General features: G+C 42.7%; 1 protein-coding gene and 1 long non-coding RNA gene across 2 annotated transcripts in view; one reads left to right on the top strand and one right to left on the bottom strand.

Moving 5' to 3' along the window:
* SYNE2 (spectrin repeat containing nuclear envelope protein 2) overlaps positions 1 to 27,406 on the bottom strand; it is a 349,558-nt gene that overhangs the window by 96,380 nt on the left and 225,772 nt on the right. Inside the window, 13 exon segments of the mRNA XM_045451206.1 lie at positions 44 to 175; positions 1,619 to 1,760; positions 1,904 to 2,025; positions 2,538 to 2,666; positions 3,921 to 4,103; positions 7,968 to 8,198; positions 12,044 to 12,160; positions 15,389 to 15,499; positions 16,713 to 16,784; positions 17,386 to 17,583; positions 21,074 to 21,205; positions 24,054 to 24,236; positions 26,444 to 26,566. Coding sequence (XP_045307162.1) covers positions 44 to 175; positions 1,619 to 1,760; positions 1,904 to 2,025; positions 2,538 to 2,666; positions 3,921 to 4,103; positions 7,968 to 8,198; positions 12,044 to 12,160; positions 15,389 to 15,499; positions 16,713 to 16,784; positions 17,386 to 17,583; positions 21,074 to 21,205; positions 24,054 to 24,236; positions 26,444 to 26,566 — 1,875 coding nt within the window.
* Positions 8,192 to 19,041, top strand: LOC123583977. Its single transcript, XR_006705087.1, has 3 exons — positions 8,192 to 8,499; positions 12,154 to 12,211; positions 18,809 to 19,041. It is a non-coding gene; the product is annotated as an uncharacterized LOC123583977 (long non-coding RNA).

The following is a 27,406-nucleotide window of genomic DNA, read 5'->3' as shown; positions in this document are numbered from 1 at the left end:
TTTGATATTGCGGTGAGGAAAATATGTAATGTGAAGCTGCTACCTGGGTCTGAAGATTATCTGCCTCTTGACGCAGGTCTTCAAGCTGTGTGGTATATGTTTTCAGTTCTTCAGTTGTTGGGTATCTAAAGTTATACACACTCACACTGGGTAGAATACTCATACTTGTGGCAACCTATATGAAAAAAGAGAAACCTCATTACAATTTGAGATCCTGCTGCTGTTAACGTTAAACAGCAAAAATGCTTTTTCACGTGCTATCTTCCAAGTTACTTTGTTGGTAAATGTTTTTGTCTACCTTGTCACTTGTAAGAAAAAATTAAATTTTAAATATTGTGGACAGCTTTGAAAGGTCATGAAAAGCTTCACTTAGACACTTGAGGGTCTATTGAGATAACAAAGTGAGGCAAGATAAACCATAACTTGAAAATAGAGTAAAATCACTAATGTTTCAATTTGGTAGCAATGCCATTCACGTTATGAGGTTAGCGGTTTCTCTTCCCATTTATTGGTAGACCCCTGGTATAGAGCCAACTCTTAGAATAGTCCCCTCCAGGTACAGACTTGCATCTTGATCTGTTATTGGAAAGCTAAATAAGCATTAAAAATTAGCTGTGACTCTAGAAGACAGAAAGATTCAGAGTTAATTCCCTTTTCAAATTAGAAAAGTAATAAATACAAAGAAACAGAGTGGGGTGGTGTCAGATTTTGCCTGGGGAAAAGAACTGATGATGTTCTGCGGTTGGAAAGAGAACAATATACGTGTTACAGTGTGTATGACGAGGAGAAACCAAGACTAAAGCCAAAGAGTTTAATTCAACATCAATAGGCCAGAAAAGGTTCTCGGCAGAATAGAACAGGAAAGTTCCCACCAGACTGGAGAACTGGGCAACAGGCGGTAACCTTTGCCCAGGCAGGTTGGGTGCAAAGTTGAAGGCAGAAGCTTGATAGCTGTGACCAACAGTGTTCATCTGCTCACGGGCTCCCTGCTCAGAGAGAAATCCAGCAGCAGCTGGCCCAGCATGATTAAGAACTGTGACGGCAGTAAGACAGCGTGTTTGTGGGACACAGGTACCTGGCACACTGTAGATTCCAAATCATCTTGATGAATGAATGACGCTAACATAGCATTGTGTCATTAAAACATTAAACAATTAAAACAGTTAACAATTAAAACATTTAAAAAGTGTTTTTTAAAAAAAACGTATTATTCATTCCTTTATTCATTCAACATATTGAAACTGAGACTTCACAATGTTTCAGATACTGTGCCAGGCACGCAAATGTGAACCAGGCAGACATGGTCTTTTCTTCCTATACCACTTAATGGGGGGATACAGACAAATAAACAGGTACTCAGTATCGTAAGAGCTGTGATTAGGGAAGCTCAGCGTGCCACAAAAGCACAAAGGAGTGGCACTTCACGCAGACTTCCAGGGGGGTGAAAAAGGGTCGGCCAGATGAAAAAGCCACTTGGCATCTTCGCTTTCTGAAAACCAACGATTTTATTTCCGCCTAACGCGGAACACGTATACGGGTACTTAATGAATGCTTGTTGCATTTTCAAAGACAAACGTGTTTATTTATGATTTACACCGTGTGCGTCACATCCACTGACCTGAGGCTGCACAAGCTGAGGTAGCGGGAGCCCGATCTTCGATGACAGTTCGTGACGTAAATATTGCCACTTATCTCCACTTTGGCCCTGAGTTGACGAGACCGAGTCTGGAGCATCCTTTGCGGGGCTAGATGCCTTAATGCTTTTAAACGGAAGTAAAAGGTGAAAAGAATAATCAACAGATAATTTTGGTTGCATTCGGTAAGAGTTTTAGAAGTGATTTAAGAAGAAATGCTCTGAATTCTCCCAACCATAGCTGAATGTCCAACTCTAAAAATGTCTTACCTCTCAGATGATTTCTGAGTTGTATCTTTATCAGGTTGGCAAAACTGGGGCTGTATTTTCTTAGCATTAAATTCTACGAATTTGATGAAATCTTTCTGTTCCGTTGGTTTTAACTCCGGGACCTATCATTGAATGAGATTCAAATGGTCCAGTCAAAGTTTTCCAATGATAGCCAACGGTTTCTTCTGTTGAGAGCATCTCATTTTGAACCATTTCCTAAATTATTATCTACTATTTCCCTTTCTTGCTTGCTTGTTCCCCTTAACTTTTATTTCTCAAAAACCTACTTCAAGTATTCACACAAAGATCAAGTAAATATTACAATATATGCTACACACATGGAAAGTCCCCTAAAATATGCAAAACACGTTTAGAAACAATAGGGAAAGAGGTGTTATGGTTAGAGAGGTAAGTCCCCCTGAAGGTATTTACTTAGCTTGAAATAAGATGCAAATCAATAAAATAGCAAAGTTAGAGTGTCCCCACCTGCAGAAGGTGAAAGCAAGGTGGGTGTTGCAGTAAATGCTTACCACTCACACACACCCTCCAGGAGCAGTTTGGTACTTAGTTCAAAGGGAAATTCCATACAGAAACCTTTACTCTTATCCTTGTATCTGTTAAGGGCTGCAATTACCTGTTGCTGCTGGAAATCTTTTTGTCTGCTGAATTGTGGCCTTTCACTTACAACAGGTTCAAGTTCAGAAAGGTTATCTGGTTGGAGATCATTTTGATGCTCTGAAGGCTTCTTTAGTGTGGCAGAATGCTGCAAAACATTTTATGATGGCACGCTATTTAAAAAATGACTCCCTTTATTTTAGTTCTACTAATGAGACCACATAATGGGAAAGTTTTATATGAAGTGACTAGGTTTCATTATTTATTACAAGTGTATACTATGATTTGAGGTAGTTGTTTCAAAACAACTTCAAAAAACCATTACGTTTGATGAAGTGGTCATTTTATTTATTTTTTTAAATGTTTATTTTTGAGAGGGAGACAGAGTGCGAGCAGGGGAGGGGCAGAGAGAGAGGGAGACACAGAATCCGAAGCAGGCTCCAGGCTCTGAGCTGTCAGCACAGAGCCCGACGCGGGGCTTGAACTCACGGGGTGTGAGATCACGACCCGAGCCAAAGCCGGATGCTTGACCGACTGAGCCACCCAGGCGCCCCTGAAGTGGTCATTTAATTTTCTCAGTGTAATTCATCCTATGAATTACTAAAAACTAGGAAATGTATTGCTTCTCTGTTTTAAGAACAAAGTAAAACACACACACCCCGAAAAGAGAAATAGTACTAATGCTTATAAATGCAAATTTCCCATAGGTCCAAAACATTTTTTCAAAAGAGAGGACATATGAGGATGAAAGGGGAACCACAGAGTCTGTGTATCTGCAGCCAATCTTATTTCTGTGAATGTAAGTCCTTTGAGTAGGAACCACCATCTCCTAAGTATAGATGCAAATCTTATATAGTAAGGCTCTACTCATAAGACACGCATTTGCATTTATACAGAATGCTTTTAAAAGTCACGAGAACAGTTCAACTGCATGACACTTCCATCAGTATATGTATTTGCAAATAACAGAACGTATCCTGGAAACAGTTTTTCTATTTCTGATGTCTAACTTTAAGCTTCTCAAAAAAAAAATTTTAATCTTCACTATTGGTGCCTCATTTTCCAGTCAAGTGGGGTGACACATTACCTTTAAACCTTATCTTTCTTTTACGAAGAGAGCCTACACCACACCTCATTACCAGTGAGAACCATCAAGCCAGTCAAACCAACCCAACGCAGACCAATGCTGTCCCTAACAAGAGCCTAGGTAGGAAAACTGCAGGGCAAAATGGAATCAGTAACACAAGTCAGTACAACCTTCCCTTACAGTTTGAAGATGCTTCATTCTCTCTTACGTAGTAGAATTTCTTCTGTGGCTGTCTTATCACCTCTGCCAGAATTCCTTCCTGGTGGTTCTATCAGATCATCTACCCACTCACGTCTATACGTGGCCGTGTCTTACCTGGTCTTCATTGTATTTCTCCTGAAGCATGATCTGGACTTTTTCCAAATTGCACTTCACTGTCTTTAGTTTCAAGGAAAGAGCTTCAGCCTCCTGATGAGTGGCCCCACTGTCTCCCGGCCCCCGATCTTTGCAGCTCTCTAGCAGAGACGCAACCTTGTGCTCGATTTCTGTTAGCATGGCCTTGGAAACAAAATCGTTTCATCATTCAAGGTTTTGGTCTTGACCAAGTATTATACTCTACCATGAGTCAGATTCACTCTGTCTACCTACCGTACACAACAAGTCTCGGAAACACAGACTGGAAGGGACCTTGGGAAAACAACAAGGACGATTTCCATATAACTCCTGAGCTTTTGGACAGGGGTGCCACTTGCAGATGTCACTCCCCACAATAATCTAAGTGACTCCATAATCACTTTAGAAAATACAGCTGAATGTATCCAGCACAGCATAGTGGTTAAGAACACAGACCCTGGGGCGCCTGGCTGGCTCAGTTGGAAGAGCTCACGACTCTTGATCTTAAGGGTAGTGAGTTTGAGCCCCGTGGTGGGTGTAGATTACTTAAGTAAACAAATAAACGTAAAAACAAAAAAAACACAGACACTGGAACTAGACTCTGTGAGGTCAGATCCCAGCCCTGCCACTTAGCAGCCGGGTAAACGTGGGCACCTTCCTTTGTACGAGTGTGCCTTCAGTCGTCTGTAAAATGGGGGTAATAACAGAACTTACCTCCTAAGGGTCCCTTGGAGGAGTTAAGAGTTAAAATCCATTCGCTCTGGCCAGTGCTCGACTACTATCATCTTCTCCCCACTATCCTAACCTTTTCCTGTTGCAATCCGAGTGTTGAGTAGTAATAATAATAAAAAGACAAAATTTGCACAGAAGTCTTTGAAAGTTCTTTCCCTTGATCTTTGCCTCCTCTTTTTCAAGTCAAATAAACTTCCAAAACATCCGAAGAAGATCACAGAAGAAATAATTTGGAACCTAAAACACTTAGTCATTGATACCGCTGGCCAATTTACACACAGATCTAAAAATAAATCAGCCAGATGAAGTAAGTTTCCCTGTAAGTCAATGTCACTGTATTCCTCCCAACAGATCAAGTTTGCTGTCTCCTGTGGCTCTGGAGCCCACGCGGTCACGTCAACTGACTGGTATACCCTATGGCAGCAACATGCAAACTCACATTCTAGCCCCGGGATCACTGGGGCTAAAACTTGGCGTGTGCCTGAGAAGTCGTTCAGCTCTTTGAGAGAAACTTAGGAAAAACTGTCCTTAAAACAGATTTTCAAACAATCTATTCTGGTAACTCCTCTATCCAAGCAAACTACTTGTATGCTGTACAGACTCTTGTAAGCATAAACAATATGTAATCACAGATTTTAGAGTGGCTACAAAGAGAATGTACTATAATTTTGTGCTCTTTTCCTCCATTCAGCTTTTTTTTTTTTTTTTTTTTTTCCTTAAAGCGAGAGCGAGAGAATGAGTGGAGCAGAGAGAGAGGGAGAGAGACAGAATCCTAAGCAGGCTCCCAACTGTTGGTGCAGAGCCCGATGCGGGGCTTGAATTCACAAACCACGAGATCATGACCTGAGCTGAAATCAAGAGTCGGACGCTTAACCGACTGCGCCACCCAGGTGCCCCACCATTTAGCTTTTTAAAAATGTTTGAGAGGCAGGGGCGCCTGGGTGGCGCAGTCGGTTAAGCGTCCGACTTCAGCCAGGTCATGATCTCGCGGTCCGTGAGTTCAAGCCCCGCGTCGGGCTCTGGGCTGATGGCTCAGAGCCTGGAGCCTGTTTCTGATTCTGTGTCTCCCTCTCTCTCTGCCCCTCCCCCGTTCATGCTCTGTCTCTCTCTGTCCCAAAAATAAATAAACATTGAAAAAAAAAATTAAAAAAAAAAGTTTGAGAGACGGAGAGCGAGCGAGCACGTGCACATGCTAACGTGAGCTGGGGAGAGGCAGAGGGAGAGAGAGAGAGAGAGAGAGAGAGAGAGAGAGAGAATCCCACGCAGGCTCCAGGCTGTCAGCACAGAGACCGACACGGGGCTCGATCTCACAAACCGTGGTCAAACCAGGTGGGACACTTTATATGCTGACAGCTGACCCCAAAACATTGAGCCAATCAGACAGAATTATCAGACATTAGCGGATCCAGAGTTTTCCAGGATGACATAATTTTTGCCGGTATAACAGCGAAACAAAACAATAGCTGTTTTGATTCACATGTTTTTAATAATCAAGGCTGAACATTTCTTCTCAAATATTAAATTACCAAATATAATTTGTTCTCGACTTATCCGTTTGTTCCTCTCCTTGGACCTTCTCCCACGGGGAACTTAATGTTTTTTACAGACTACTATAAGGCTTCTTATAGGTTTCAGTATTAAGTTGCACGTGCCATGGTGTTATATAAATGAGCCAAAGATGGTCCCTGCACATTGGTCCCTATATTGCTTATTTTTTCACAGCAGGCCAGAACCATTAGCTCCAATCCTACTGGCACCAAACTCAAAGCGGGACCCTCCACCTGCCTGCCATGGTTAAGACAAACTCTGGGGCTCTAGAAGACCGGAGCCTCTCTTGCCCCCTGGAACTCTCTGACGTCACCTAGATACACGAGCCCCTCTGGATTCCTTGCTCCCCTGAGTGTCCCTTTGCCCCCCCCCCCTTCCAGGTGTGGGTCCCACCGCCATTCCAAGCCACAGCCTCTAAAAGGGCGCCCATCCTTTAAGATCCTGCCCAAATGTTGCCCAAATAAAGCTTGCTGTGTGCTGCTGCCACCTTGTGGTTGTGTCCTTCCCTTGAGCTCTCTACAAGTGGCCTCGGGAAGGGATTCTCTCGGGTGACCTAGGAATCCGCATAGGGTCTACCCAATTGGCATATCGATCCCAGATGGCTGCAAATGGCTGGGACTCAACGTCTCCAACACCTCAGGTTCAATTCAGCACAACGCTGCCCGGTGCAGTAGCACCTTTTCCAGACTCCCCCGTGCCTCGTCATCCAGGCCAAGCAGTGGTGCTAGTATTTAAGTGAACCCACCCCATCAAGAGCTGACTTTTGGGGTCAGAGGTGGAGAGCTGCCTGGGGAAGGAGGTCAGCCTGCCCACCTGGGTCCCCCACATGAGGCAGGCGCTGGATATTGTAAGACTATGGGCCTGAGAAGAAAGGACGTACAAGGTTGGGCTCCCTCCGACCCCAAAATGGGCTCCAGTGGGAGGAGCTCCCTGTGGCCGGGCCAGTGTGATGGGGTACTCTCGGAGGAAGTCCTCATTCCTGGAGTCTGCTATGGCAGACACGTGAGCCAATCAGACATCAGGCCAAAGCTGGTCTCTGCACCCTCGGAGAAGACACCTCAGCCATCGTGACACTCCATTATGCTGCCGTGATGTCATCCTTCTGGCTTCTCTCTGGAGGGATACAGGGATCCCAACCTTCGGGCTGAGTCAGCAGCACTACTCAAAGTGACTAAAGGCAAGTTTATATTCCTGTCTCTTCCCCACACCCCAGCCCCAAGAAAGAGTAGGAGCATTCACAGTAAAATGGCAGCAAAGCCCTTTTACACTGTACGTGCAATCTTGCAAATAACGATACTCAGTTTCATTTCAGATGAACGAAAATTCAAAGAACTTATTATGAAAGTAAATAACAGCATGTATTGAGCACTTTTTATATACTTGATACACTAGACACTGGTTCTTGTACCTTATCTCCTTTAACCCTGTCAAAGTCCTAGGAGATAACCTACCCCATGAGAAAAACGAAGTGAAAAGCCAATATCCTCAAGTTCACAGTTAACGTGGGGGGGAGGGGGGGCTGGACTTGGACTCTAGATTCTAGAGCTCTTACCACGACCCTCTCTCCAAATGCCCTGATTACGTAAATCTCCTCAAAGAATTACCCAGAGGACAAAAAGTTGAGGCCAAGATAAACACAGGGGGCAGAGTAACAGGAAGGGACACACTGCTGCTTTAAAGGAAATTCACCCATTCTTGGCAGATGATTGGTGAAGAGGCAGGCCACCAAATCCGGCCCATCGGCCTTACCTGGCACCCTACCAGCTGCTGTTCCACCAACTGCTGCATGTCCGCGTTTAATGTTTCCGGCTCGAATGCCACGTTGGCTTGGTGCAGCCACAGCTCCAGCTCGGCCACCTGGGTCTTGCAAGCATGGAGGATGTCTGCAGGCTTCAGCCCGGGTTTCTCCACCGTGGCCTCAAAGTCCCCGTGCTCGTCAGAAAAGCCCAGAGCTGCGGCCTTGAGAGGTCGTGTGGCGCCCTAAGATAAACCCAAGGATAATCCAGCAGTGAAAAGCCACGGAGTCCAAAGTTTTCAGGGCTGAACTCGCAAGAACCTGTGAACTTCCAGCATTTCCGCAGTTAAAAGAAAACAAATAAGGGCAGAAGAAATAAGAAAGAGAAGAGAGAAATGCACCTCCACGCTCGTGGCAACAATCACGTGACCCGGTGCCCCAGGTTTCCAAGGAGCTGATCTGCATGTACACAGGTAGTGTTCCCAGGCACGGAGGACGCAAATGGGCTCGCAGTTCATTAAACAGCAAATGGGCCCCAGGAGACAGGTGAGTGTGAGGGGAGAGGGTGTGCATGTGGGTGTGTGTGTCTGAAATTTTTCAGGAAATTGGCCAGCGTTTGAATTTGTGTGACACATGATTAAGCAATGCTTACATTGCTGTGAGCTCTGATCTAACAGAAAAAAGGGCTCTTGACACATGGGCTGGGATACAAGGTTACGTTAGAGTAGGTTAGAAATATTTTAGCGCTTCCCCCCCCCCCCCCAACATACATGCTACTACTCATCTAAATTTCTCCCTATTAAAAGTAGCTTGAGTCAAATAAAGAGCTTCGGTGGGGTAATCTGGACTTTTTCCTATCCTTCAGAGAGAATACCTGAAACAAATTTTCACCATCTAGGGGCGCCTGGGTGGCGCAGTCGGTTAAGCGTCCGACTTCAGCCAGGTCACGATCTCGCGGTCCGTGAGTTCGAGCCCCGCGTCGGGCTCTGGGCTGATGGCTCAGAGCCTGGAGCCTGTTTCCGATTCTGTGTCTCCCTCTCTCTCTGCCCCTCCCCCGTTCATGCTCTGTCTCTCTCTGTCCCAAAAATAAATAAACGTTGAAAAAAAAAAAAATTTAAAAAAAAATTTTTTTTTCACCATCTAGATACTCAAATATTATTAAGGACTAGATGCTTCTAGTAAAAGACAGCATGATGTAGGACATGTTCTGTTTACACTGAAAATACCTGGGTTGCTTATCAGTCCAAAAGAAAAATGTCTCCCAGATACCAAGTCCAGGCATTCTATTAATAATATATTAGATATTTTCAATTTGGAAGTAAAAGATGATCTGATACAGAGACATATTTGCTTCCAACATCCTTTTCCAGAGTATTGAAAGATTCTATCGACCGTTCTAGAGAAATGCCTCCAGGAGTAAGGATCGATGTTTTGCGCTAAAAATTATTGACCTCAATAAATATTTTATCAATTATGATTATGCTGAAATACGAAGTTTTCTATATAAGACTCTGCTAACATTAGCATCTAACAAGGCACAATTCTGGCCGCAAATTTCTAATGGGGTTTGTTCACAAGTGTATACCCTCCTTCAACTCAAATGCACATTTCCCAGTGCCTGTAGAATTTTATTTAAACAGAGAGCTTTCAGTACAACAGAAGTCAACAAAATAGGCAGGTGGTAACAAAAACATGCAGGGTGTGAAAATACTCCTTTTTCACACACATGGGGAGTATCAGGAAAGCTGGCTTAGCAGAAGTTGCACATGTTCCCCTTGACCATTAACTTCACATGTTTGCTCTTTTCTGCCAAAACACACTTTCTCCCTTGCCTTCATCATCAGTATTTTTTTTTTTCTTCAAGAATCCCCTTCTTAAGGAGGTCTTCCCTTGCCCTGTGATTCTCGGCAGAGTCGGGTCTACGCTTGGATTCAGCTGGTTTCAATTTTCTTTGTGAATTGTTTGTTTTAAATGTTTATTTTGAGAGAGAGCAAGCAGGGGAGGGACAACGAGAGAGAGAGAGAGAGAGAGAGAGACAGAGACAGAGAATCCCAAGTGGGCTCCACGCGGTCAGTGTGCAGCCCCACGCGGGGCTTGAACTCACGAACCATGAGATCATGACCTGACGCTTAACCCACTGAGCCACCCAGGTGCCCTTTAATTGATTTCTTTTAAAAAGCAACACTTGTGTGATTGTACGGCCAGACACCCAATTGCTAGTCATCTGATTGTTTTCTAGTTTTCAGGTATTGCTATAATTTAGTGGCAAAGCTTTTAGGATCCTCTTTTTTTTTTTTGTCACCTGAGGTAACAATCAGTAATATTAATTAATTAGTCTGTAATAACAGATTTACCATCCACCTTCTTTATTTATTCAAAAACATGATCGGAGCACCTAATCGTATACCACACACATTTTTTAATGGCAATATTGAATTTCTTTGCTTTTTCACTCACTGAATTAATCAGAAAACAAGGAAGCTGGATCACTAATCTGGGTTTTATTTGCTAGTTATTTAAAACCGAAAAGAATCCAAAGGTGAATGGGAGAAAAAAAGAACATTTGCAACCATAGAAACCGCAATAGCTAAAGGTGGCCTGGGAAACCTGCCAGTAACCAGTGTCACCCACCTCTTTTCATAGTCTAAGAAACCCAAGTTCATTTACCGCTTAAGCAATTCACACACCTCCCTTTTGGCCACATTGCTTCTCAGAAGCTCAGGCCCAGACATAAGTTATTCGCCTGAGGTCACAAGGCTCTGCTATCTTTTAACCTAGAGTCTACAGTTTTTTCCACAATCACACCCCTGCTGAATATCTTCTCTAAATGATAACCCCAAATTCTAAAAGCAGAAGTGATTTAAGTGGGTATTTTATGACTGTACATTTTGAGGGGCTAAAAAGTATTACCACCATTTCTTGTTAAAGAGAATCATGGCATTTCTACCACATAATTGTAAATGAAACTACCTCTCTTTTGGGCTCTAGGGCCAGACCCCCATGCTAAGTGTGATACACAGATCCTCTCATTATCGCCCACCACAAGCCCTCATTATTTCCAGTGTACAGATGAGGAAATTGAGGCACAGAGAGGTGATTCAGATTGCCTGTGGTCACCCAACAAGTAAGCAGAAGCAGGATTCAATCCCTGATTTCCATTAGGCCTTGGGGTCTCCAAGTCCACATTCTTCTCGTGACCTTGCCAATGCTCTCGTATCTAATTTGCCTCTCAGTTAGTGAATGTCCTACTGCTTGGTTTCCGCAGCAACAGGATTCCGTTAAAATGCAGGTGAATTTTCTGGCGGTGGCTGTATGTCATGCCAAAATACCAACCCTTTAAATTTACCCCTTAATATTTTACAGTCAATTCTACAAACGCCAGTAAGTCCCCCCCCCCACCCCCCCCCCACCCCGAGCACCACAACACACACTTGTTCTGAAAGGCAGGATTGCCTGGCTCAAGTGCAATACCCAAGTGCACCTGCACGAACACTAGCCATGCCACTGGGATGGCGTGGTGGCGGTGTATCCTGAGGCCAAACCTACCCGGGTTTCACGTCTTTCAGTACTAAACGTTCCAATTAGGAAGGCAGTTGGGAATAGCCTAGGTTTGACTCCTCACTCCTCCATTCACCAGCTGTACCTCCACTCTTTAAATTTTGATTCCCTCATTTGTAAACTTATGGTAGCTACTAATCTACCGTATTTAATAATCTGAGGAATAAGCAGCAAGCCTAAATGCTTCTTATGGGATAGGCAGTTCATCAATATTAGCTCCCCTCCACCTCCGGGGCCCTCACCAGTTATGTCGACAGAAGAAAGAAATAGTTGTTAGTGGAAAGGCTTGTTCATCCTGACAAATAGGTAGCAAGCAGTAAATGATTCATCGCTCTGTGCCATGCTTACTTTCGATGTCAACATCGATGGCAAACCTTCCAGTTCTCCAGCTTCACGGCACACGTGAAAATGTTAAAGTTCACAAAGAACCCTTGGCTTGATACACCAAATATTGCAGAACACAGAAAGCTGGTCATCCCTGGGTATTTGTCCAGGTGCCTGAGTAGTTTGCTTGTTACCAACAGGGACTTACCTCTTCTGTTTGGTTGGGACTCAGGGAAAATTCTGGGCCTTGCTCAGCGTTTACAGAGTCTGGCGCAAGAACTTGTGCCATAGCATTCTCACATGTGCTTATTTTCTCAGTAGCCTCCTGTAAAGAAAAGAACCAGAGGTCCAGAAAATTTCCTGCCCTTGCTGCCAGGTGAGTTACTTTTCCTGTGCTAGCTCATTTTACATTCTCGCATGGCTGCAGAAGTGTCCAGAAAAGTCAAGCACATGTAGAGAAACGTTTATTCGTTAGGAAAAAAACCAAAAAAACCCAAACAAAAAAAAAAAACAAAACCCAAAAACCCAACTTCCTCAAGTTTGTCTTTATTTGAAAGACTTAAATTTTCCAAAGCTCTCTAGCAAATGAGAAGCATATAAGGAAATCTACAGAATTCTGTATTTAAGTGGATTAATCTGAGAACTAAAATTAAATGAAATTATATGGTAAAGGCATTTCAAATAATAGGGGAAAAGATCAATTTACTAAATTTGGGAACTACTCAGGTATTTCACAAAAAAGATAACTGAATCTTTGTCTTACTTCTAATAATGGATTCTAATTGTATCTAAATTTAAAAGTTATACTCTAAGAATCCTTGAAAAAAAAAAAAAAGAGTGAATCTTTTCTAATCTAGGAGTGGGGAAGGACTTTGAAAGCATGAAAATAAAAGGAAACACTCCTGGTATTAGCAGCCTAAGAAATAAAATAATAGTATTACCACAAAAAGCATCATAACCGAAGTTAAAAATAAAACAAACTGGATAACAGCTTACAATGTGTTAATATCCTTAATATATTAGTTACTCTTATACGTCAGTAAGGAAGACATCAACCCTTTTGTAGAGAAAAAAGTCAAATGGCATGAACAAGCAGTTCATAAAAGAATACAAAAGTCAATAAACAGATAGTCAACATTCTTAGAATATCAATGTAATTTAGACCACTGGAGAAGTTTGGCTAAAGTTGAAAATATCCAGTATCAGCTTGAGGTCAAGAAAGAGGCATTTCCATGTACTCCTGGCAGGAATAAAATTGATACAGTCTTTCTAGAGGGCAGTTTAAGAATATGGGTTATATTTTAAATGGATATATACTCCGATCCAGCACTCCCATTTATTAGGTTAACCAAGGTTAAACAATGGGAAAATAGGATATATACACAAATAATTAACATCACGTGGTGGGAAAGGTGTGGCTGTTCTAATCGACCAATCTTGCTCGTTCTACTTACAAGTTGCATGATCTTAGACAAGACAACTGGAACTCTGAGCCTTTACTTAATCTTTAAAGTGGGAATATAACCTACCTCACTCATGCATGTGATTACCAAGCAAGATGACATATATAAAGCATCTAGCAGTTCCTAACAAAACATTACTTTTTGGCTTCTTGTACTGAAAACGATCGCTGCTATTTGAAAGGTAACAACCAAGAACTAAAGGGAAAGCTTAGATAAATTGGAAAGGGAGGACAGCATCATGAAGACTCTGGGATGCCAGGCTAAGAAGAATGCATTTTAGTGGATAATCAGAATCCATGAAAGATTTCAGCACAGCAGTAATAGTTTTAGGAAAAGTCATCAGTGACTATTGTAGAAGATGTATATTTTATTTTAGGAAAAATAACGAGAGGCAGTAAACCCAAATAGAAGGCTACTCCAACAAAAGTCCAGGGCAGAAGTCACAATTGCCTGGAATAGGATGATGGCAAAATCATGGGAGGAGAAGAATGTAAAGATTGAATGGACATCACCTGGCCACTGATTAGATATGAAAGTGAGGTATCTAAGAGGACTCTGAAGTTTGTCTTAGACTCTGAGGGAACAGTGGTGCTATAAACAGACGTCGAAAAATTAGGAGGAACTAGTTTTGAAGGAAACTTGATAAAATGGGTTTGAGATGAAAGAAAATACATGCAAAAAGAGAAACCCATCAGGAAGGTAGAAATGTAAAACAGAATTAAAGGAAAGGTCAAGACAAGAGATTTGATGGGATCACTGGCAGAGGGACGACCAAACCTGTGGGAGGAGATAAAACTGCCCTGAGGGAAAGAGAAGGAAGAGAACAGAATCCTGGATGGGGCAAGTGAAGGGGATGGGGGAGGGGCTGCAGGTAGGGGAGACAAGAAAGTACAGAATTAAGAAAGTCAAAGGGTCCCTCATTTCAGGAAGAGATGTTGCTAGTGTCTAATGCTGGAGAGATCAATAAAGATGAGGACAAACAAAAGGGCACTAAATTGAGGTTCCAGAAGGTCAATGGCAGTTTGAATAGAGCCAGGGGCAAAAACTTGATTACAAAAGGGGCCAAAGGTGAGGAGGCCGAGTAAAGATTTTGAGAGGTGAATGAGAAGCAGCACAGTAATTGACTGACCTGGAAGCAGGATCAAGAAAGTCAATGCATTAAAGTACCACGCAGAGCCCAGTACAGGACAGAAACACGTAAAACATGACACTCTTGCCATTCACCAAACCGTGTCAGATGTACGCATAAAAATGTGGGAAGTCATAAGTGAGGTTCAGCATGCTATCAGAATGAAGGGAGACAGCAGAGGTTTCTTGGAGGAAGTCAAAGTTGAGACGGCCTTTGTGGATGAGGAGGGGGGGGTGGGGAGGGGGAGACCGAATACTTCTCAGACTGAGAGGGAAGGAACCAGTCAAGAGGCAGAGACTGGAGCTACAGGTCTAGGCAGAACCCTGTGTGGAGGTGTCACGAAACAAGTGGCCTGGGGGCTAGGGCAGAGGGTAGCCCTGGACAGGAGACGGGAACAGGAGGCATTATGGATCATAATGATGCTGGGATGTTTCAGGCACAAGCAGAAAACATCACTTTCACATGAATTTCTGATGATTTTCTAAGTTGAGGGCATTTGCCCTCTAGTTTGAGAGGTTGGAGAAGATTTAGAAGGTCATAGAGCAAAATAGACATGAATATGCATTATGCACTACTCTGTTCAAAAAGAGGATTATGGGGAGACCCCTCTCCACAATGACTTCCAAAAGAGAGGCGTATTAGATGCTTTGAAACACTACAGTGAACCTTTTGAAGGGGGGGCTCCTTTGAGTTACCTGTTTTGTTAGTCTCAATTCTCACATATGGAGTGCTCAGAAAATACTCTCCTGTTATCACCAAGCACCCAATAGAACTGCAAATAATAAGCAAGTACTTGGCTGTTTTTGAATTTGTGAAGACATAAAGGTGAGAAACTTAAAAAAAATTCAGCCCAGACAGCTTCCCTCTCTGAGCAATGTTTCAAACAAGAAATTCTTCGGACTTACTTCCCTTACTATCCCTGCCAGCTCCCAACCACCGAGTGTATTCTACTCAAAACTACCTGAATGATCGTTCCAGAGGACGAGGATGCTCTGTCTTCCTCCATGTCCTGGTCGTGCTTGCAGAGTAAAGACCAAGATCCGGAAGATCGCTCTGCCGTCTTCTCTCCATTCTAACACAGTAACCAACTGATTAGCAAAGAAGTAATTTCCTACCATCCTACTCCTCTCTCACACAAAACTCAGTTCACCAGGCAGTACGACTGTAGCCCTTAATTCCCCCTCTCCCTCCATTTGTCATCTCCTTCTCTGGCTAACTAAATCGTAGGGGTCCAAATGGGCTTGCTCTTCCCGAAGCCTAAAAAATACTCTGAAAAGTTGGAAGGCAGCTCACAGCACTCAAAAAAGGATCTTTAAAACTGTGCTTTAGGAATTTAATCTGCTTTGGTAAATGTAACCTTAAACGCCATCTTTAAAATAACAGCCTGATAAACGTGTATTCTTGCTACTGTCAGAGACAGACAATGGTTATGGTAAATAGATCAGCTCAGAGGCAAATGCAGGTCTTAAATTAGAACCATGCTGCCTCCACTCTCCTCTCGCCCCGGAACCTCCTCGGTTCTCATAATTGCCTCTGCCGTGGGGGGACATAATCAGATTACGAAGTTGTCTGATGGACTGAGCTGCAGTAAGCCTGTACTCTCCCTTGCCCTATCGGGTCCAGTGGCCTCGTCTTTAGGAAAGCAGGTGGTTCTGTATGACAATGGAGCTATTTAACAATCCATAAAATGAGCACAGAAAGCGTCTAGCGATTACACGTGAGATAGAGAGACGATAAATTGGTGCAATTTTCTTCTCTTCGGCACAAGAGCCACTATAACTTTTGTCTTTAGGGTATGAAATGGAAATTGATACCAGGTAAGACAATTGTAAATTGTCTCATTCAATCAGCTCTAATGAAGCGGTAAGGATCAGTAGAAGCGTAAGTTGCTAACGCAACTCTTCATATCCTTGGCAATGCTGTCTCAGACGAAAAAAGAAACCTGGAAGAATAAAGTTCTAAAGAGCACACTAGAAGCGCCCACCAGACGACATACTCTCACAATTTCAGAGAATGTACTCGGAAGTCAGGATATGACCGAGAACTTCATTTTCTCCCATACGCCAACAAGTGTGTGTGGTTTACATTTATCCCACTCAGGCATGAAGTAGATTCAGATGCACTTAACGTTAATAATGTAAGAGAACAGCTTCAATCACCCTTATAAAACATCGGCATTCAATTTAAAAATCCTTGTGTTCCTATTCACTGTAAGCTCTTCCCATTGACCTTCTTTTAGAGATTTCGGTTCTAACGAAACTTGATGAGAAAATCAGGTTCCTTACTTCACTCTTCAGGGAGCTCTCTTCCGCCTCTTCCTTGAGCGCCGGCAGGAAAGACATGGAACTTTTGTTCAGCTGAAAGGCACAGCACAAATACTTGCAGCCAGGTTGCGGTTCAACGTCATCAGGATCCTGGCCTGGCTGTGCTTTTATGCAGCTAATTTTTTACTCGCTTGATTCAAGATGCCCACCCGCCCAAGCAGCCTCCGGGTGAGGCAACTTTCAGCTAATCCCGCCACGTATCAAGACTCGGTCAAATCTTTGATCATTTTCACCTGCATTGCCCTCTCTGGCCCCTCATCCATCAGTTGAGAACGTGATCCCCTGGTGTGGACTCAGGGGGCTTAGAGTGGTGCTGGATCCATTTCTGAGTTTGCACTGGGCTGATTGGTGAGGACAAAGACACTTCACGGGCGACTCCCACCCACCTGCCCGTGGAATTTCATACACACCTCCTTCAGTAACTCAGGCATAAAAATTCCGGGTTGAGTCCAGAACAGACACACCCCAACGGTTTATATTCCCTAGCGAGCAATCTCAGGCACAGTATCTCCACCTTAAAAAATTCCTGTAGGCCATCGACATAGATGCCACAGGTTTTTCAGCTGAAAAAATAACCCCAATTTAATACTCTCATGAAAAAGCGGGACCAGCATTAGCCTAAAGTCTTACCCACCTTCCACTCAGAGCCCTCCCTCTCAGCCACTCCTTCCTCTTCTGAGGTTCCGGTTGATGGCATTTCTTGTTCTAATTCTTGCTGGTCCCGCTGTAAATGCTGGTGAAGGTTTAGTATGGCAGCCTTCAGGTCCACCAACAGGTCCTCTTTCTTCTGGTTCAAACTCAGAATCTGCTGTTCCATACCTTCAATTTCTCCCTGTGCGGAGAGAGGGTTTGCATTGCATTGGGTGGTCTGAGGCCTGTGCATGCCCCCGGGAGCTGTGTCATTCGGTAGAAGGCAGGACGAGTGTCCTATGCTGTTTGGCAGGCAGCACCAGGAGCGAGTATCTGCCATAACACAGGTCCTCCCCATCCTGGCAGCGTTTCCAAGTGACCTGGTGAGCACTTATGAGCTCACTTATAGGATGACTTAGGCTCACCTGACACTTGGTCTATCAATTCTCTGGGAGGAGGGTCAAGACAAGGCTCAGAGATTTGTAACAAGCTTCGTGGGGGGCCTGGCATATGCAGTCACCGATCTAGTGACAACAGGACTGACTACCCGAATTCACAGGCTCAAGGCCTGGAAAGCTTCTCAGGACATCTGTAAGCAGACTAACATTCAGGAACCACTGAGAGAAAACAGGGTGAGAAATCGCATGCCTCCGTCATTGCTTCTGAAGTGTTCTTTCGTATTACTGAATTCGTTTACTTTTTCCTCACAAAGTTTCCTACCAAATGGGAATAAACAAGCAAATAAAGGTAGTGTTATGTGTCACTTACCATGGGAATGATGGACAGATGATTTCAAGCTTTATAACATGACTTTAAAAATTTGTAAGATTGGGGGCCCCTGCCTGGCTCAGTCGGCTAAGCGTCTGACTTCGGCTCAGGTCGTGATCTCGTGGTTTGTGAGTTTGAGCCCCACACGGGGCTCTCTGCTGTCAGTACAGAGCCTGCTTCGGATCCTCTGTCCCCCACCTCTCTTTGTCCCTTCCCTGCTCTCGCATATGTGCTCTCTCTCTCTCTCTCTCAAAAATGAATAAACAGAAAAAGCTTTTAAAATTTCTTGTATGATTGATGTGTGGGAATAAAATGTTTTATATGTGGGTAGAAGTACAGTTTGTCCATCTAAGACAAATATAGAATATCAGAATCGTAGATCTGGAGGAGAGAGCAGGTGTCTGATCTAGCATCCTCCTCTCTAGCACCCCTGAAAGGCATTATTCCATCTCTGCACGAGCCTTGCAGCGAATGCTGCATCAGAAGACAACCTGCTCCTTATCAGCAAAGCTTCACGTATTGGAGTTCTGTTCCTAACACAGTCCTTAAACTCCTGTTCATTTGTTTCCTCCTTCCTTCTTTCTTTCCATCTATCGATCCATCCATCCTACACACATTCATAGAATCATTACTTTTTTTTTTTTTTTTTTTTTTTACAGAGAAATTTACTATGTCTCCAAGCATAAGTGAGGGTTCTGAAGTCCAGAGAGGTGATTTTTCCAGGGCTGCAGCTAGCCAGTGACAGAGCCCAGACCTGGACTTCCTGACATCCCACCTCCACGGTCTCCTGCTCCTGCCTACATTTGGACACCAATAACCCTCGTCTGTCTGAAGTTAAACTTCTTGTGATTGCTTTGGGAAACGATCACTGAATTAAAAAGGAGTTGGCAGTGCTGTGTGCGTGTGTCCATTTTCAATAAACACTAAACTTCAGAGGTATAATGCCTCCCAGCAGACATAACACTATAGCCATTGAAAGAACCCTAAGTGAAAAAAAAAGAACAGTCTGCATACCACAATTATGGATACGCAGTAGGGCACAGAGCAGCCATTCTCAAAGTGGCATCTGCAGACTGCTGGGGGTTCACATTCTATGAGGTCAAGGTCATTTTCAAAATAATACTAAAACGTTATTTGCCCTTTTCACTCTGTTGACATTTTTCACTATATGCTACGACAAAAGCAGTGGTGGGTACAACCACTGACACTTTATACGAATCAAGGCAGGGACATCAACTATATGAGTTACTAGATTATTCACTCTCATGTGCTTAACTGTAAAAAACAAAGAAAAAGCCAGTTCACTTAAGAATACCCTAGAGAAAGAACATGCATTTCTAATATTCTGTGGGACACAACAGAAAGCACGCATAAAGCTCTTTCCCTGTGTGCCCAAGTATGATGGCTGAGAAAAAGCTCTGTGTGATTATTTACGTTTTGCGCTGAACTACATTTTCATACAACGCTATTTTTACTTGGAAAAAAACAGCTACTAAGCTATACATATATATAAATACTAACAGATTTTTCTGAAGAGATAAATGTTAATATTAATAAATGTGAATTTTTAACACTGACTACTGAAATGTGGACATATTTGGAGTATCTATGTAACTAGCAAAACGGTTTTTTTTCTAATGATCAAGCATGATGTCATAAAGCCATGCATGGTTGGGAGAGACATTCAAAGTACAAAGAGACCAAAGGATCTTAATATAAGAGTGTGAAAAGTTCATTGACAGGACTTGGGATTCCATTTAGCAGCAAACCTGTGAGTAACTTCTACTTGTTGGAGCTTAGTGTAGTTTCAAAGAATGTTCACAATTATTCAGAAGGGTTACGAAAACATTCCTTTCTTTTCAAGTACATGTTGTTGAGAGGTTGGACTGTTTTTACACACTTCAAACTAAACTACATACCTCAACAGATGGAATGTAGAAGCAATGAGAATCTAGCTGTCTTCTACCAAGGCAGACATTTCAGAGATTTGCAAAAATGTAAAACAACGTCACTCTTCTCACTACGTTTTCTTTTGGAAAATGTGATTTCTTCCACAAAAGATACGTTATTTCTATCGGTATGTACCAGGTTTGTTATTGTCATTTTAAAATAAACTAAATTATTCTTCCATTTCTGAGTTTTCATTTCTTTCTATCTCAGTAGAGATAATTCATATAAACAAAAGCTCGTTGGGGCCTTAAAATGTTTTAACGTAATGGGAAATCGGACATATTTACAATACTGAGTCTTTACTGTTGAGTCTGCCTTACTGAGTCCAACACCTAATAGGTGTGTGAGTCACCTTGGACCCCTCCGTAAGTCACTTGCCTTACGTCTCACAGCTAGCAAGTGTTGCAACGTGGCTTTGAATACCATAGCGATCGCCTGCCCAAACCAACCTGATGGTAGGATAGAAGCAGCTCTTTACAATCCCTGGCATACCATCAGGATTTTTTTTGTAGAAGCACTAATTCGAAAACAAAGACTGAGGAAAAAAAATCTCTAGCAATAGAGGGTTAACCTACACACCACTGTAACTGGGCCCCACAGGATACTGTTAATTGTGACACATGGAAATGCTAGTTAGTGTATGAAACTCTTCATTACAACAGTGGTCAGGGTCTTTACCTGTGAAGCCCAGCCTGCCCACACTGCCTGCCCCCTATCTCAGAAAGCTAGACGTAAAGTCAGGTTGCCCAAATTTCCTGTGTTCCATCAGCTTCTTCAGTAGCAGAGCAAATTCAGACCCCAATGCACCTATTTTATGAAATAGGAACGTATAAAGTCAATACATACATAATATACCTTCAACCGGAAGAGAGAAGTAGGAAATACACCGGACCATCACGAAGGCTTCTAGACACCAATGGCTTAGTTAGTGATCATTGAAGGAACAGCAGGGCAAATAAATTAAAGAAACATACCTGTACCTGTGGCAGGTTGGCAGTTTGGTCTGGTGATATATGTTCATGGGAGAACTCGGCTGAATAATTATTTAAGATCTGCTTCAAATTTTCTATTTCCTCGTTGCATTCATTAGTCTGTTTTATGACTATCTATAAAATAACCCCCCCAAAAGAAGAATCTTTGTCATAACCTAAGGACTAGATTAATGGGTTACTTCCAATGTCCAACCCCACCACAAGTTTCAATTAATGACAGCAAATACAAACCCATATAGATTGCAATAGAAAATGGTAGCCTAAATACAGAGAGGAATGTTTGTAAAGCTGGCACCTGACTTTCTTGCTCTACTAGAGGCCAGGACACCTTGGGCAGTGCTTGGAGTACAAGCATAATAAGACACACCTTCGCTCTTAGTATTTCCAGTCTAGTGGGCTTATTCTGGGAAGCATTTTTTATGGCATGGTAACATCCAGGTGCCAAGTTCTATGAAAATACTGCTATGTCATAACATGCTATTTTTTTTCCAACGTTTATTTATTTTTGGGACAGAGAGAGACAGAGCATGAACGGGGGAGGGGCAGAGAGAGAGGGAGCCACAGAATCGGAAACAGGCTCCAGGCTCTGAGCCATCAGCCCAGAGCCCGACGCGGGGCTCGAACTCACGGACCGCGAGATCGTGACCTGGCTGAAGTCGGACGCTTAACCGACTGCGCCACCCAGGCGCCCCTTAACATGCTATTTTAATGCACACTCCATGTGATGCTTTCTATACTAGAAGAGTGATATTACTGATTCAGAGTGGAAAGGGCATCTGATTTGAAAGATGATGAATTTTCCCATTCCCGTCATATCCTCACCTGGTATCCCTTGGGGATCTGTGATGTACATTTTATGAGTAAGAGGTACAGGGTTCAAGAGCAGTCTGAGTTCGCAGGAAAAGGCAAAATTAACCAGAACAATACACTGAATCTAGTGTTAAGGAAGTAGTGAAGCTCACACCTATTTGTGTACTAAATTGTATGATCAAAGTATGACGGAAAGATAAAGTATAGATGTTTCCTTGGTATGCTACACAATGAAGCAAATGCCTTTTAAAACTGCAAAGTTTCAGGCCAACACAAAATTCTTCCTTGTAGGGCACCTGGGTGGCTCAGTAGATCGGGTGGCTGACTTCAGCTCAGGTCGTGATCTCACAGCTCAAGAGTTGGACCACGCGTCGGGCTCTGTGTTGACAGCTCGGAGCCTGGAGCCTGCTTTGGATTCTGGGTCTCCCTGTCTCTCGCCCCTCCCCCGCTCACATTCTGTCTCTCTCTGTCTCTCAAAAATAAACATTAAAAAAAAACCTTTCTGAAAATTTTCTTTGTGTTTTCTTTAATATTTAACCATAATTTTGGCTGTGAGCTGGAAATAAATAACTACGTTTGCTGCACACACCTGTTACCCCACCCTCGATAATGAGCTACATCCTATTACCCACCCCACCCCCCAAATAACTTGTCTTGTTTTCCATGGTGAGGGCACTTAAAATATCCAAAGTCAGACTTGAAAGAAATGTACCAGATTCTAATGATTTTCATTACCAGTGTCTTACTTAATTTTGAAATATATGAGATGACACTTGATTTCCACGAGCACAATAACATGGAAAATTCTAGCAGCACAGTCTGATACCTTACTTGGCACAAAATATAATTTCCTCTTCTATTTTCCCCTTCCCATCCTGCGAAGAAATCCCTTAAAAGTATAGTTACAACTGTTATTTTCTTTTCCTGACCAGGAAACTAATAAAGCACAAAAAAAGCTTAAAAATAATAGCTCAAACTGTCTATTTCTTTCTGTTTTCTTCTCTTTATAATATTAACAAGGAGTACACAGAGTGCCAGATCTTTTTTTCTCCCTGTGGGTGCTAGACATCAGCTGATGAGCCAGGACAGAGAGATTTTATGAGCTAAGACTCAAACCAGAGATTACAGTATTCTCCAATCTTCGGAGAACACAGAGTAGCCAGCTAAATGGCAATGACATTGAAGAGGGAGAAAGAGACAGCAGCTTTCTCCCTACAATCAGGTGGTGGTCAGGAAGGAGGGAAAATAACCTTTTCTCCTACCCCAACCTATCTAATCAGGAAAAGCAGGTGGAGGGAGGGAGGGTGTGGGATCTGCCAACAGAGTTGAAAAGTCTGTGGGATTTAAGGCTGTTTCAGCAACTTTCTCTTCTTGTGAAAGTGGTTGTTAACTTAGAAATGCAAATCAAAGAAAAATGTAATTTCTGTCTAATAACGACTCCTGACTTGAGCCTGGAGATCAGTCAAAACATAAGAATTAACCCTCTGGGGAGATGCTGAAAGATGTCATCATTTAAAAGGAAGAGACCTTGATATGAAGAACGAATGATACCAGGAGTCTAGAAACACAGATTTTTGTCCTGTTTGTACACAAATGAATCTGGACACGAGTTAACTCGGTGGTCCTTCAGCAAGTGATCTAATAAGCTTCTGACTCCTGTCTCCTTATATATAAAAATAAAGGTGGCAAAGTGCCCCTTCTATCTGTATCCCATGTTTGAATAGAAAATAAGATGATTAATGGGAAAGTGACCAAGAGTATAAAGAGATTATTATGGTGCTGGTTACTGTAAGGGTCTCACGAGGTTTGCAAATACATTGCTCAGGTTTAAACCTTTCTCCACAGCATTTACCCACGTGTGTTTTCATTAACTGCAGGACAGAATTAAACCGATCATAGTTATGCTTTAATGCCTTCAACTAAAGAAGAATAAGAACTGGGAAAATCACCTTAGCCTCATTTAAGCAGTAAGACACTCTCCTTTATCCAATGTCACATCCTGGATAATAATACCAGAAGAGACCAAAAAGAATCAACAGAGGCAGCATCTTGTGGTCACGGGAATCTCACCAACCCAACCATTAAAATTGAAAACCAGCTTTTGCTGAACATTTTCAGCCAATAAAGTTGGCTATTATCACACACTGCTCACCTTTAACAACTCATTTTGTTCCTGAGTCACATTTTCCAACAATTTTACATCTTGTAAAAGCTGATTCGTCCGCTGAAACACAGGGAGAGGCTTCATTCCTGTCTGGGGCAACCTCAGTTCCACTTGGTAAGACACTATTTCAGCAATGGTTTTCTTCATGGGACGTATGTTTTCAAGTATGACCTTAATTATATCAGAGAAGCATGGTACGTAAATGAAAAGAAATGGCCACTGCTGAATCTGTTCAAAATTAAAATACTGTATGATTTAGTCTTTTTTTTTTTTTTTTTTAATTTTTTTTTCAACATTTATTTATTTTTGGGACAGAGAGAGACAGAGCATGAACAGGGGAGGGGCAGAGAGAGAGGGAGACACAGAATCGGAAACAGGCTCCAGGCTCTGAGCCATCAGCCCAGAGCCCGACGCGGGGCTCGAACTCCCGGACCGCGAGATCGTGACCTGGCTGAAGTCGGACGCTTAACCGACTGCGCCACCCAGGTGCCCCTATGATTTAGTCTTTAATCTATAGTTTTGATTTTTTTTAAGTTTTTTATTTTTATTTTATTTTTTTATTTTTTAGAGAGAGAGAGAGAGAGAACAAGCTGGGATGAGGGCAGAGAGAGAGGAAGAGAGAGAGAATCACAAGCAGGCTCCGCACTGTCAGTGCAGAGCCTGATGCGGGGCTCGAACCCACAGACCGTGGGATCATGACCTGAGTTGAAATCAAGAGTCTGAGGCTTAACCAAATGAGCCACCCAGACGCCCCTAAATTGTGATTTTTTAAAGCATTTCCTTGGGGGGCGCCTAGGTGGCTCAGTCGGTTAAGTGGCTGACTTCAGCTCAGGTCATGATCTCGCCATCCGTGAGTTCGAGCCCCACGTCGGGCTCTGTGCTGACAGCTCAGAGCCTGGAGCCTGTTTCAGATTCTGTGTCTCCCTCTCTCTGACCCTCCCCCATTCATGCTCTGTCTCTCTCTGTATCAAAAATAAATAAACGTAAAAAAAAAAATTAAAAAAAAAAAAAAAAAAGCATTTCCTTGCCTCAGGCTGAAAAGAACTCTTAGATCACTTGTGCCCCGATAGTGAAAGGTCTCTGGAAAGAATGCCTGGGGCAAGAGTAAACCCGCAGCACCAAGTTCTGCGTTTGGACCACCCTTGCCTTCCTTCTCTCCCTCCCTGACTCTCTGAAGAACTGTTGCTTTGCTTTGTGCCACCAGGCAGTGAGCTGTGCAAGGGCAGTTTCTGCCTCTTTCTGCCTCTTACTCACTTTCATAGCAATTGCACGTAGCATGGGGCTTCCCACAGCGCAGGCCCTCAAAAGGTGCTTATTGAATTGTCCTGCCAAATTCCCTAAGTCCCAAAAGTATAATTATATTTCGCTTCAATGACATCGGTTCCGTAAAAACCCGGACTTACATAATCTATAAATGCGAAGAGATTATTCCCTTTACTAAGAACTTCCTATCTATCACTTTCTTTAATCGCCACAACAACCCTGGGAGGTAGGTATCAGAACCGCCATTTCACAATAAGGAAACTGGGTTCACAGAAGTTAGAAGACCCCGGGGAGGTCAGGCTAGAAGAGGTAGGGCTGGGAGTTGAAGCCAGGCCTGCCTGATTCCCAAGCACACGCTGCTGACTGCTAGGCTGAGAGGAAATCCGTGTCTGTGTGCTGTTTAATATGCCCCGGGTCCTATGCTAGAGGCTCTGTATCCACTGTAATCATCCAAGTACCCTCGCCACAATACCAATGCGCAGTAGGAGAATTCCAGAAACGTTAACTAATTGCTGAGAAAGTCACACAGCCTGTAAGCAGTGTAGTTGGGTCTAAAACCCAGTTCTCCTGACTTCGAGGCTGAAACCCTTGAACTATAAACACCGGGATTTGACTTGATGGTAAAACTTCCAAGAAGTTTCCAGAAGAAATTCAGGAAAAAATAACCAATAGAAAAAGTTCTTTTTATACAGATACTACTGTATGATTTAACACATGATATGTGTCATTCATATCTAGTTTTCAACTTTATTTTGCTATTACTCTGGCAGGACTAAGTACTTTTTAGTCAGATCACATTATTATATATTTTAAAATATAATAAATAATAGGGGCACCTGGGTTAAGCATCCGACTTCGGCTTGGGTCATGATCTCACGGCTCATGAGTTCCAGCCCCGTGTCAGGCTCTGTGCTGACAACTCAGAGCCTGAAGCCTGTTTCAGATTGTGTCTCCCTCTCGCTCAGCCCCTCTCCCACTCATGCTCATTATTCTCTTTCTTTCTCTCTCTCTCTCTCAAGAATAAATACAACTTAAAAAAAAAAAAAAACGTTTAAAGCACAAACATAATAAGTATTATGAGAGAATATTTCTAATAATGATACATGCATACTTACCTCCCCATGCTTAAGATGTTCTTCAGGCGAAAAATCAAATATTTCTTTGGATAAGAGGATAGCTTTGATTTTTGAAACCTTTTTGTCCATTGATTTTACTTCAGTTTCAATAGCAACCACATCCTAGAATTTCAGGAACAAGAAAACATTCATGTAGTATATGTTGTATGTTAATAACCTATAAAACACAATTTATTGCCGTGTATTCTGTTCTCCAATTTAGGCAAAAATGTTTGCCACGTACACCTCTTAAAAATTAACCAAGTGAGAGGCACCTGGCTGTTTCAGCTGGAAAAGCACGCAACTCTTGATCTCAGGGTTGTGAGTTTGAGCCCCACATGGGGTGTAGAGATTACTTAAATAAAACTAAAAAAAAATAAAAATAAAAATAAAAAAAATAACCAAGTGTATCTTCAACAAATGATGTTGAAGATACTGGACAGCTACATGCAAAGAATGAAACTGGACCATTTTCTTTTTTTTTTCTTTTTTTTTTTCTTTTAGAAAGAGAGTGAGAACAGCAAGGGAGAGGCAGAAGAGGAGGAGGAGGAGGGGAGAGAATCCTAAGCAGAATCCATGCTGTACATGCAGCCAACATGCGGCTCGATCTCCCAAACCATGAAATGATGATCTGGGCCGAAATCAAGAATCAAGAGTTGGACGCTTAATCGGCTGAGCCACTCAGGCGCCCTGAAACTGAATCACTTTCTTACACCATACACAAAAATAAATTCAAAATACATTAAAGACCTAAATATGAGACCTGAAACCATAAAAGTCCTAGACGAGAACATAGGCAGTAACCACTTTGGCATCAGCCTTTACAATATCTTTCTAGATATGACTCCTAAGGCAAGGGAAACAAAAGCAAAAATAAACTATTGCATCTACGTCAAAATAAAAAGCTGCATAGCAAAAGAAACAATCAACAAAACTAAAAGACAACCTGTTGAATGGGAGAAG

The sequence above is a fragment of the Leopardus geoffroyi genome, chromosome B3 (genome assembly GCF_018350155.1).
Source record: "Leopardus geoffroyi isolate Oge1 chromosome B3, O.geoffroyi_Oge1_pat1.0, whole genome shotgun sequence".
Taxonomy (NCBI): Eukaryota; Metazoa; Chordata; class Mammalia; order Carnivora; family Felidae; genus Leopardus; species Leopardus geoffroyi.
The sequence above is the reverse complement of the archived record's forward strand: the minus strand, read 5'-3'. Positions and strand labels throughout refer to the sequence as shown.